This window comes from Littorina saxatilis, unplaced genomic scaffold (assembly GCF_037325665.1).
Source record: "Littorina saxatilis isolate snail1 unplaced genomic scaffold, US_GU_Lsax_2.0 scaffold_464, whole genome shotgun sequence".
NCBI classification, from domain to species: Eukaryota; Metazoa; Mollusca; class Gastropoda; order Littorinimorpha; family Littorinidae; genus Littorina; species Littorina saxatilis.
The window spans coordinates 71609-84108 of NW_027128206.1; the positions used below are offsets into that span (position 1 = coordinate 71609).

At 41.5% G+C, this 12500-nt stretch overlaps 1 protein-coding gene across 1 annotated transcript in view; it reads left to right on the top strand.

Annotated features, from left to right (window-relative positions):
* Nucleotides 1-12500, top strand: part of LOC138956576 (neprilysin-1-like) — a gene marked incomplete at its 3' end in the record, with an annotated part of 84350 nt that overhangs the window by 57353 nt on the left and 14497 nt on the right. The window contains exon 11 of the mRNA XM_070327899.1: nt 10740-10838. Coding sequence (XP_070184000.1) covers nt 10740-10838 — 99 coding nt within the window. The remainder of the gene's footprint in view (nt 1-10739; nt 10839-12500) is intronic.

The following is a 12500-nucleotide window of genomic DNA, read 5'->3' on the forward strand; positions in this document are numbered from 1 at the left end:
ACGTACTGTTGGTCTCTCTATCCGGGAATGTCGTTTGTCAGTTGGTATGCTTGCATGTTTTTGCTTTCGGTTTTGTTTGTTAGGTTAGTTTTCAAATCGACTTTTTGTTGGACTTTACTGAGACGCTGTACTGTACAGGTTAAATACTGACGTTTTTGAGCAGAAAATAAGCGAAGTATAGTATGTGTGTGATGTTGTTTGTTGTTGTTGTTTGTTGTTGTTGTTGTTGTTGTTGTTGTTGTTGTTGTTGTTGTTGTTGTTGAAGTAAAGTACGTCAGAATGTGGGCTGAATTGTTATTTCATGATTGGTCTTCTTACGTATGTAGGATAAAAAAAAAAAACCCGGTATGTGCAGAGTTGATAGAGGAAGATGTTCACACGTTACAAGACTTCTGTAATTTCCTCAACGGTATCTTGCTTCCTGTCTAGACTTCCTTGTAAATCCACCAATCCATCACCCATTCGGTATATATACGTACGTCACGGGATTCCTGAACTCTAATGTTTTGATTTTCTGAGCTCCAACAGAGGACAAACATACTTTAAAATGCATTTCAAATGGCTGGAGACAAGCTTTGCAAATGATTTTCTGAACAGTTAAAAAAAAAAAAGTTAACCTATTCCACCCTACGTACGATGTGTCTGGAAACACTTCCGCGCGGAGGGGTTTTGCGGCCAACGCAGCTAAATAAAGAGGGAACCTTTTCTCGACTCGCGCGGCAGCAAGCACTATGTCTCTAGACTGTATTCGTAGTAGTATATAATATAGCCGTGGGCTCGGAATTCCGTCTGTGTAACTTCCTCCGCTGAGGAAAGAACATGTATTCATACAACTCCAAACTTAAATACGTGGAAAACCCCCTTGTAAGACCATCACAAATTTGAGAAGTTAAGCCTTAGAAAATAGCGAATCTAAATTAAATGGAAACAGAGGAAACAAATGTTACAAAATCAAGGTCTTCAAAAGAGGGAGGTAACTCTATTTCCATTTCAAGACTTCGTCTTTTCTTTTCTTTATTACATTTAGTCAAGTTTTGACTACATGTGTTAACATAGAGGGGGAAATCGAGACGAGGGTCGTGGTGTATATATACTGTGTGTCTGTGTGTGTTTGCGTGTGTGTGTGTGTGGAGCGATTCAGAGTAAACTACTGGACCGATCTATATGAAATTTGACTTGAGAGTTCCTGGGTATGATATCCCCGGACGTGTTTTTCTTTTTTTCGATAAATGTCTTTGATGACTTCATATCCGGCTTTTTGTAAAAGTTGAGGCGGCACTGTCACACCCTCATTTTCAATCAAATTGATTGACATTTTGGCCAAGCAATCTTCGACAAAGGCCGGACTTCGGTATTGCATTTCAGCTTGGTGGCTTAAAAATTAATTAATGACTTTGGTCATTAAAAATCTGAAAATTGTAATTAAAATTTGTTTTTATCAAACGATTCAAATTTACGTTTATCTTATTCTTCATTATTTTCTGATTCCAAAAACATATAAATATGTTATACTCGGATAAAAACAAAGCTCTCAACATTAAAAATATAAAAATTATGATCAAAATCAAATTTCCGAAATCGATTAAAAAGCAATTTCATCTTATTCCTTGTCGGTTCCTGATTCCAAAAACATATAGATATGATATGTTTGGATTAAAAAACTCGCTCAGAAAGTTAAAACGAAGAGAGGTACAGAAAAGCGTGCTATGCATCACAGCGAAACCACCACCGCGCTAAACAGTCTCGTGAGTTTCACTGCGTTTTGCACGAGCGGCGGACTACGGTCATTGTGAAAAAATGCATTGCGTTCAGTTTCATTCTGTGAGTTCCACAGCTTGACTAAATGTAGTAATTTCGCCTTACGCGACTTGTTTGGTGTTTAACGTCGTTTTCAACCACAAAGGTTACATCGCGACGGGGAAAGGGGAGAGATGGGATAGAGCCACTTGTCAATTATTTCTTGTTCACAAAAGCACTAATCAAAAATTTGCTCCAGGGGCTTGCTTGTACAATATATTACCTTACTGGGAGAATGCAAGTTTCCAGTACAAAGGACTTAACATTTCTTACATACTGCTTGACTAAAATCTTTACAAAAATTGACTATATTCTATACAAGAAACACTTAACAAGGGTAAAAGGACAAACAGAATCCGTTAGTCGCCTCTTACGACATGCTGGGGAGCATCGGATAAATTCTTCTCCCTAACCCGCGGGGGGGTTCCTCCTTTTCAAAGCCTCACTTTCCTATATTATTTGTGGAGGTCTTAAAAGGGGGGTTCCGCTGTATACATTCGTCCCCGTGGAAACTATCCTCAACACCAAATGAATTCAAAATGTCAACTTTACACAAAGAGCAGTCAGGATGTTGATTGTTTACATGTGTCCAAGTGGAGGGCTGGTCTCATCGCGTGACAAGCACGTGACCATTGTATTGGGTCCTTCTTCTGACAGGAGAAGAACATGTTTAATTTGGTCAATGGGACTTTCACTTTGACAAGCAGGTGACCATTGTATTGGGTCCTTGTTCTGACAGGAGAAGAACGTACGTTTAATTTGGTCAATGGGACTTTCACTTTGACAAGCACGTGACCATTGTATTGGGTCCTTCTTCTGACAGGAGAAGAACATGTTTAATTTGGTCAATGGGACTTTCACTTTGACAAGCAGGTGACCATTGTATTGGGTCCTTGTTCTGACAGGAGAAAACAATGTTGTATTTGGCCAACGTCACTTTGACAGACAGGTTACCGTTGTATTGGGTCAGTGTTCTGACAGGAGAAAACAGTGTTGTATTTGACCAACGTGACTTTCACTTTGACACGCAGGTGACCATTGTATTGGGTCCTTGTTCTGACAGGTGAAAACAATGTTGTATTTGGCCAACGTGACTTTCACTTTGACAAGCAGGTGACCATTGTATTGGGTCCTTGTTCTGACAGGAGAAAACAATGTTGTATTTGACCAACGTGACTTTCACTTTGACAAGCAGGTGACCATTGTATTGGGTCCATGTTCTGACAGGAGAAAACAATGTTGTATTTGGCCAACGTTCACTTTGACAAGCATAGGTCAGTGATCTGCCAAGAGAAAACAATGTTGTATTTGGCCAACGTGACATTCACTTTGACAAGCATAGGTCAGTGATCTGCCAAGAGAAAACATTGTTGTATTTGGCCAACGTGACATTCACTTTGACAAGCATAGGTCAGTGATCTGCCAAGAGAAAACAATGTTGTATTTGGCCAACGTGAAATTCTCTTTGACAAGCATAGGTCAGAGTTCTGACAAGAGAAAACAATGTTGTATTTGGCCAACGTGACTTTCACTTTGACAAGCATAGGTCAGTGATCTGCCAAGAGAAAACAATGTTGTATTTGGCCAACGTGAAATTCACTTTGACAAGCAGGTTACCGTTGTATTAGGTCAGTGTTCTGACAAGAGAAGACAGTGTTGTATTTGGCCAACGTCAATTTCACTTTGACAAGCAGGTGACCAGACCAAGGGCCGAGCGGCATGATACAGGGGCTCTCTACAACAAGATGACCATCACCAAACTACAACTGCTCGTTCCGCAGGTAACTTCGTGTGTCTGCATGTCTCTCATTCCCATTTGTTCAACTGCTGTACTGTCTTTCTGCTTGTCTTTTTTTTCTAGTTTCCGTCCGTATGTTCTTGTGGACGTAGTACCTTGCAATATATATTTCTGTTTGTCTTGTGTCTGTCCACCTGGCCTTCCCTTGTCCGGCTGTTTTCTGTCTTTTTTTCTGTGTCCGGCTGTTTTCTGTCTTTGTTTCTGAGAGCTTGTCTGTCTTATTTCCATTGCTCAAACCTCCGATCTGTCCGTCTGTCTGTGTTTCCGTCAGTCTGTGCGCACAATAATAACCAACTTTTTCTGTCTGTCTGTCTGTCTGTCTGTCTGTCTGTCTGTCTGTCTGTCTGTCTGTCTGTCTGTCTGTCTGTCTGTCTGTCTGTCTGTCTGTCTGCACAGGCTGCTTGTTCTGTATGTTCAATCATAGATTCATAATAATAATAAAACATTCTTTTATAGCGCTGTTCACCGCCAAATGGCAGTCTCATGGCGCTTTACATTGGACATTAAAATTAAGATTGTGTTCCTAGTTACAAAATGTTTTTGCTCTCGCCATTCAGATCGCTGCTTTCTAGTTTCCCCGAAAGCGGCGTATGGCTGCCTGAATGGCGGGGTACAGACGATCATACACGTAAAAACCCATTCGTGCAGAAATATGAGTGAACGTGTGAGTTTCAGCCCATGAACGAAGAAGAACAAGTAGAGGCTTCTTTCTAGAACTGTACAATTCAGTCGTTGCAACGGCGTTACTGATCGCGACATACTTTTGTTCATGTAGCTTTCTTATTTCTTACCTGTTCTTTCTTTCTTTATTTGGTGTTTAACGTCGTTTTCAACCACGAAGGTTATATCGCGACGGGGAAAGGGGGGTAGATGGGATAGAGCCACTTGTTCTTTCTTTCTTTATTTGGTGTTTAACGTCGTTTTCAACCACGAAGGTTATATCGCGACGGGAGAAGGGGGAAGATGGGATAGAGCCACTTGTTCTTTCTTTCTTTATTTGGTGTTTAACGTCGTTTTCAACCACGAAGGTTATATCGCGACGGGGAAAGGAGGGTAGATGGGATAGAGCCACTTGTTCTTTCTTTCTTTATTTGGTGTTTAACGTCGTTTTCAACCACGAAGGTTATATCGCGACGGGGAAAGGGGGGGAGATGGGATAGAGCCACTTGTTAATTGTTTCTTGTTCACAAAAGCACTAATCAAAATATTGCTCCAGGGGCTTGCAACGTAGTACAATATATTACCTTACTGGGAGAATGCAAGTTTCCAGTACAAAGGACTTAACATTTCTTACATACTGCTTGACTAAAATCTTTACAAACATTGACTATATTCTATACAAGAAACACTTAACAAGGGTAACAGGATAAACAGAATCCGTTAGTCGCCTCTTACGACATGCTGGGGAGCATCGGGTAAATTCTTCCCCCTAACCCGCGGGGGGCCTTCTTACCTGTTGCTCACATTGATATTCCACCATGTTCTATTTTCATTCACATCCGGAATCCTAAAATATTGTCGTTGTTTAGCTGGGCACTGGTAAGGGGTCGGGGATTGCTGAGACACCCTCAGTGCCCAGATAAACACAGAAAGTCGCGAGGATTGCTGAGACACCCTCAGTGCCCAGATAAACACAGAAAGTCGCGAGGATTGCTGAGACACCCTCAGTGCCCAGATAAACACAGAAAGTCGCGAGGATTGCTGAGACACCCTCAGTGCCCAGATAAACACAGAAAGTCGCGAGGATTGCTGAGATACCCTCAGTGCCCAGATAAACACAGAAAGTCGCGAGGATTGCTGAGACACCCTCAGTGCCCAGATAAACACAGAAAGTCGCGAGGATTGCTGAGACACCCTCAGTGCCCAGATAAACACAGAAAGTCGCGAGGATTGAGATGCTGAGTATACAGATTCACATACGAATCCAAAAACAAAGAGACTGCCAACGTTCCAAAATTCAGAATCGAAAAACAAGAAAGGTATATTGTTGGAACGTTTAATTATTGACAAAACAAAACCGTCTTAAAAGACCGCTGGGTCGAAATTTCTGTGAACGTTAGATTTTGTTTTTTCAATAATTGAACGTTCCAACAACAGATTCACATACTGTTTATTCAAGTGTTAGCAAACCAAATTGTACTGTTCTCTGCAATTCAGATCGACTGGCTACTGTTCCTACGCCACGCAGTAAACCCCAGTCTGACGGCCGATGAGGAGGTGCTGGTGTTCGCCGTGGATTACCTCTACGACATGATGAACATCGTTCAGCAGAAAGACAAGCGGTTAGTATCGCAGTCTTTGAAATCTCTTGTAGTGTGCCCTTTCAGGTTCCTGCAAAAGTGGCTTTAGGTATGGCTGTATGGAGGAAGTCTGTTAGTGCCTTTTGCAGTCCCTGGTAGTGTGCCCTTTCCAGAGTGTGCGAACCCAGCTGCAGGGTTTTGGATTTGGGTTTCGAAGCTTTATTTCCTTGCACCTGACAGTGTATAAATGAAAGGACTGTCTCCTTCAAAAACGAGAAGTTTCAACTCGCTTGAAAATACAGAACCTTGACATGCAAAAGGCCTAGGAATTGTCCGCTGAAAGCGACAGGTTTTGTTAAAAAAAAAAAAAACTCGACTCCACACAAAAAAGCAGACAGGCTGTTGGTTTTCGGTATAAGTCTAAACGAAAAGAAGCTCGTTTACATGATTATGTGATGTGAATGAATAAGCCTGGACAGATTTGTGCATGCGATGTTTGTGTAAGAAGAAAAAGACCATCGCCTTTACTTCATTCCCCAGACATGCCCATCTCTTCGATCCATGTTTCCATCTTGCAATATTGTATTTTAACATTTGTAAGTAAAAGGGCAAAACTATGGTCCTCATATGAAGAGTTGGTTATGTAGTACGCTAGGTTGTGCAGAGATGTGATGATTTGTGTATATATATATGTTTGTTTGTTCGTTTATGGGCTGAAACTCCCACGGCTTTTACGTGTATGACCGTTTTTACCCCGCCATTTAGGCAGCCATACGCCGCTTTCGGAGGAAGCATGCTGCGTATTTTCTTGTTTCTATAACCCACCAAACTCTGACATGGATTACAGGATCTTTTTCGTGCGCACTTGGTCTTGTGCTTGCGTGTACACACGGGGGTGTTCGGACACCGAGGAGAGTCTGCACACAAAGTTGACTCTGAGAAATAAATCTCTCGCCGAACGTGGGGACGAACTCACGCTGACAGCGGCCAACTGGATACAAATCCAGCGCGCTGCCGACTGAGCTACATCCCCGCCCATTTTTTGCTTAACGCCCAGCCGACCACGAAGGGCCATATCAGGGCGGTGCTGCTTTGACATATAACGTGAGCCACACACAAGACAGAAGTCGCAGCACAGGCTTCATGTCTCACCCAGTCACATTATTCTGACACCGGACCAACCAGTCCTAGCACTAACCTCATAATGCCAAACGCCAGGCGGAGCAGCCACAAGATTGCCAATTTTAAAGTGTTAGGTATGACCCGGCCGGGGTTCGAACCCACGACCTCCCGATCACGGGGCGGACGCCTTACCACTAGACCACCGTGCCGTTTTGTTTTTGTTTTTGTTTGTTTGTTCGGTTGGTTTTTTGTTTGTTTGTTTGACTGTATTATTATCTGACTGTATTATTATTAAGCAGGTAGTACGTTCATAATGTCCTCAATGTTTGCTTGTGTTGCCTTTGTTAAAAAAAATTAAAATTAAAAAAATTAAAAAAAGGGCAAAACTTTGTCTGCAAAAATGTATTAAATCTAGAAATGTATTCATCCTCTACCTTGTAAAGCAATGTGTGATAGCTGTTGTATGGTCGTTATGAAAATGTCGGACTGCTTTTGTGTTGTTTCTGTTGTAATCCTCCATGTCTCAAAAGGGGTTGCAGGATTACGGTTTGCCGCAATTGTGTGTTTGCAGGACGGTAGCGAACTATCTTATCTGGCGAGTGGTGATGATGCTGGCACCAGAACTGTCTGAGGACTATCAGGAGGTGCACAACAAGTACAAGATGGTGTTGCACGTGAGTATCGCTATTGTGTGTGTTGAAAATGTGTGTGACGGGCGCAGTGGCCCAGTGGATAAGACATCGGCCTCCTCATCGGAAGGTCGTGAGTTCAAATCCCGGTCGCGGCCGCCTGGTGGGTTAAAGGGTGGAGATTTTTCCGATCTCCCAGGTGAGCTTATGTGCAGACCTGCTTCTGCCTTATCCCATTTTGTGTGTACACGCAAGTACAAGATCAAGTGCGCACGGAAAAGATCATGTAAGCCATGTCACATTTTGATGGGTTATAGGAACACGAAAATACCCAGCAAGCTTCCCCCGAAAGCGGTGTATGGCTACCTGAATGACGGGGTAAAAATGGTCATACCCGTAAAAAAAACACTCGTGCAAAAACATGAATGAACATGGGAGTTTCAGCTCAAGAACGAAGAAGAAGAAGAATGTGTGCGGGGGAGGGGGGAGGGGGGTTGGAGGGGTGGGGCTGACAGGGAGGGGGGGAGCTGCATTTTTGTATCTGTCTGGCATTTTGTAATAACGGTTCATGTGCGAACCAGACCGCCATCGCATTTGAAAAGAAGTACCGTTTGAAAGGAATGTCAAGCACAATCATTGGTTTTAACAAAGCAGGTAGATGAGAAAAAAATGTGCTGACACACAGCTGTTTTGTTTATCACGTGCTTTCATCGTGGTTTGCAGGGCGTGAAAAGAGGCAAGATTCGCTGGAAGAAGTGTGTGGAAGATATCAACAAGCACATGGGATTGGCTGTCGGCGCCATGTTTGTTCGTGAAAACTTCAAACCGGAGAGCAAAGAAACGGTGAGATTATTTAAACGTGTGTGTTTGTGGGGGATTTGTCTGTTTGTGTGTGTGTGTCGGGGGTGGTAATGTGTGTATGTGTGTGTGTCGGGGGGTGGGGGGTGGTGGTGATGTGTGTGTGTGTGTGTGTATGTGTGTGTGTGTGTGTGTGTGTGTGTGTGTGTGTGGGAGTGAGGAGGATGTGTGTGTGTGTGTGTGTGTGTGTGTGTGTGTGTGTTGCTGTGCGTTTCTGTGTGCCTTTCTGTATGTTGCTTTATTGCAAGGAAATAGGAATTGTATGGCAGGTCTCTGCTTTGTGCCTGTATCGGTTTTTGTATTTTACAACTGGAAAAGTAATAGGTAGGTGAGGAAAACAGGGACAAGACAAATGTGTTCTTGGTAAATGCAGCATTCCTTTTTACTCTTGGCCATTGAAGACTTAAGTGCCTTTGCTGTTGTCAACATTTTCTCTTTAAGAAATTAGAAACATGTTTCAAGTTACTGAATCAAATTCACCGCAATTACAACAACAACAAAATCCCTGCACAGTGGATTTTCTCATTAGTTTAAACAAGTCGCGTAAGGCGAAAATACAATATTTAGTCAAGTAGCTGTCGAACTCACAGAATGAAACTGAACGCAATGCAACGCAGCAAGACCGTATACTCGTGGTCCACCGCTCACGGCATAGGCAGTGAAATTGACAAGAAGAGCGGGGTAGTGGTTACGCTATGCTGCATAGCACGCTTTTCTGTACCTCTCTTCGTTTTAACTTTCTGAGCGTGTTTTTAATCCAAACATATCATATCTATATATTTTTGGAATCAGGAACCGACAAGGAATAAGATGAAAGTGTTTTTAAATTGATTTCGAAAAAAAAATTTTGATAATAATTTTTATATATTTAATTTTCAGAGCTTGTTTTTAATCCGAATATAACATATTTATATGTTTTTGGAATCAGCAAATGATGGAGAATAAGATAAACGTAAATTTGGATCGTTTTATGAATTTTTATTTTTTTTTACAATTTTCAGATTTTTAATGACCAAAGTCATTAATTAATTTTTAAGCCACCAAGCTGAAATGCAATACCGAACCCCGGGCTTCGTCGAAGAGTACTTGACCAAAATTTCAACCAATTTGGTTGAAAAATGAGGGCGTGACAGTGCCGCCTCAACTTTCACGAAAAGCCGGATATGACGTCATCAAAGACATTTATCAAAAAAATGAAAAAAACGTTCGGGGATTTCATACCCAGGAACTCTCATGTCAAATTTCATAAAGATCGGTCCAGTAGTTTAGTCTGAATCGCTCTACACACACACACACACACAGACAGACAGACACACGCACATACACCACGACCCTCGTTTCGATTCCCCCTCGATGTTAAAATATTTAGTCAAAACTTGACTAAATATAAAAACAAGTCGCGTAAGGCGAAAATACAATATTTAGTCAAGTAGCTGTCGAACTCACTGAATGAAAGTGAACGCAATGCCATTTTTCAGCAAGACCGTATACTCGTAGCATCGTCAGTCCACCGCTCATGGCAAAGGCAGTGAAATTGACAAGAAGAGCGGGGTAGTAGTTGCGCTAAGAAGGATAGCACGCTTTTCTGTACCTCTCTTTGTTTTAACTTTCTGGGCGTGTTTTTAATCCAAACATATCATATCTATATGTTTTTGGAATCAGGAACCGACAAGGAATAAGATGAAAGTGTTTTTAAATTGATTTGGACAATTTAATTTTGATAATAATTTTTATATATTTAATTTTCAGAGCTTGTTTTTAATCCGAATATAACATATTTATATGTTTTTGGAATCAGCAAATGTTGGAAAATAAGATAAACGTAAATTTGGATCGTTTTATAAATTTTTATTTTTTTTTACAATTTTTAGATTTTTAATGACCAAAGTCATTAATTAGTTTTTAAGCCATCAAGCTGAAATGCAATACCGAACCCCGGGCTTCGTCGAAGATTACTTGACCAAAATTTCAACCAATTTGGTTGAAAAATGAGGGCGTGACAGTGCCGCCTCAACTTTCACGAAAAGCCGGATATGACGTCATCAAAGACATTTATCAAAAAAATGAAAAAAACGTATGGGGATTTCATACCCAGGAACTCTCATGTCAAATTTCATAAAGATCGGTCCAGTAGTTTAGTCTGAATCGCTCTACACACACACACACACAGACAGACAGACGCACATACACCACGACCCTCGTTTCGATTCCCCCTCGATGTTAAAATATTTAGTCAAAACTTGACTAAATATAAAAAGACGTTTTTGCAACTTATACGATACTGCTTTTGCGCAGGCCCTAGAGATGATCAGAGATATACGTAACGCTTTCAACGAACTGCTCGATGAGAATGAGTGGATGGACGAAGAAACCAAGGCTGTGGCCAAACAAAAGGTGAGGGTTCAACAGTGACCAAGAATATTTTTGATTTGTTGTTGTTTTTGTTTGTTTTTTCAAATTGACGCCAAAGGAACAATTGTGTGCTTAAGGTAAGGTTCAACAGTGACCAAGAATTTTTTTCTTTTTTCTTTTTTGTCTTCTTCTTCAAATTGACGTTAAAGGAAGAACTGTGACCTTAAGGTAAGGTTCAACAATGACCAAGAATATTCTTTGTGTTATTTCTGTCTTTTTTTTACATTCTTTTTTTTTAAATTGACATTAAAGGAACAACTGTGTGCTGAAGAAAAAAGATCCCTGGACTTTACCTTTCCTGGGAACGATTGTCCGCAACCTCAACACTCCGTCGCGATATAACCTTGAACGGTTGAAAACGACGTTAAACACTAAATAAAGAAAGAACCTCAACACTTTTCCTGAACTTTGAGCGAAGAAAGAGAGGACGGTGGGAGAGAGACAGAAAGAGGCAGACAAACAGACATACAGACAGACAAACAGACAGACAAACAGACAGACAAACAGACAGACAGACTGATTGAGTGAGAGCTGTGCACTCGTAGTAAATATCGATGTACCCGGTATCGCTAGCACTCGCAAGGCACACTTAACAGCCGATGTTGTTTGCGTGATGAGAAGGCCACGAAATAGGAAGCTTTTGAGATGATGAACGTCAAAAGACATTGCTTTCTTTGTCAGAGGCCACAAATCAAAGTGTGTCATCTAATTTTAACAGGGTTTTCCTGATGAAGTCATTCAGAACACAAGAAGACTCCAGTGAAAAGAAGCTTTTCTAGCGTACCACAGAGGCTTATGTGCAGGCACCGGTCAGAGATCACTGATATTGGGTTTCTCGAGGACACGATTATGTTTACCAACACGGATCTGTTCTGGCCTCTGTATGGAACAAGAGCTTCGTTTCGCTAATCATCTTGCACACACTTAGACAAGTAGAAACCATTTCCTTAGCTGCATTCCCTACAGAGGGGGACACTTTTGTGCTGTAATATGTTTAAAGTGGGATATGTTTTGTTGTATTCTGTACAGAGTGGGACATTGTTTTTGCATTCTCTACAGAGTGGGACATTGTTGCTGTATTCTGTACAGAGTGGGACATTGTTGCTGTATTCTGTACAGAGTGGGACATTGTTGCTGTATTCTGTACAGAGTGGGACATTGTTGCTGTATTCTGTTCAGAGTGGGACATTGTTGCTGTATTCTGTACAGAGTGGGACATTGTTGCTGTATGCTGTACAGAGTGGGACATTGTTGCTGTATGCTATACAGAGTGGGACATTGTTGCTGTATGCTGTACAGAGTGGGACATTGTTGCTGTATGCTGTACAGAGTGGGACATTGTTGCTGTATTCTGTACAGAGTGGGACATTGTTGCTGTATGCTGTACAGAATGGGACATTGTTGCTGCATTCTGTACAGAGTGGGACATTGTTGCTGTATTCTGTACAGAATGGGACATTGTTGCTGTATTCTGTACAGAGTGGGACATTGTTGCTGTATTCTGTACAGAATGGGACATTGTTGCTGTATTCTGTACAGAGTGGGACATTGTTGCTGTATTCTGTACAGAGTGGGACATTGTTGCTGTATTCTGTACAGAGTGGGACATTGTTGCTGTATTCTGTACAGAGTGGGACATTGTTG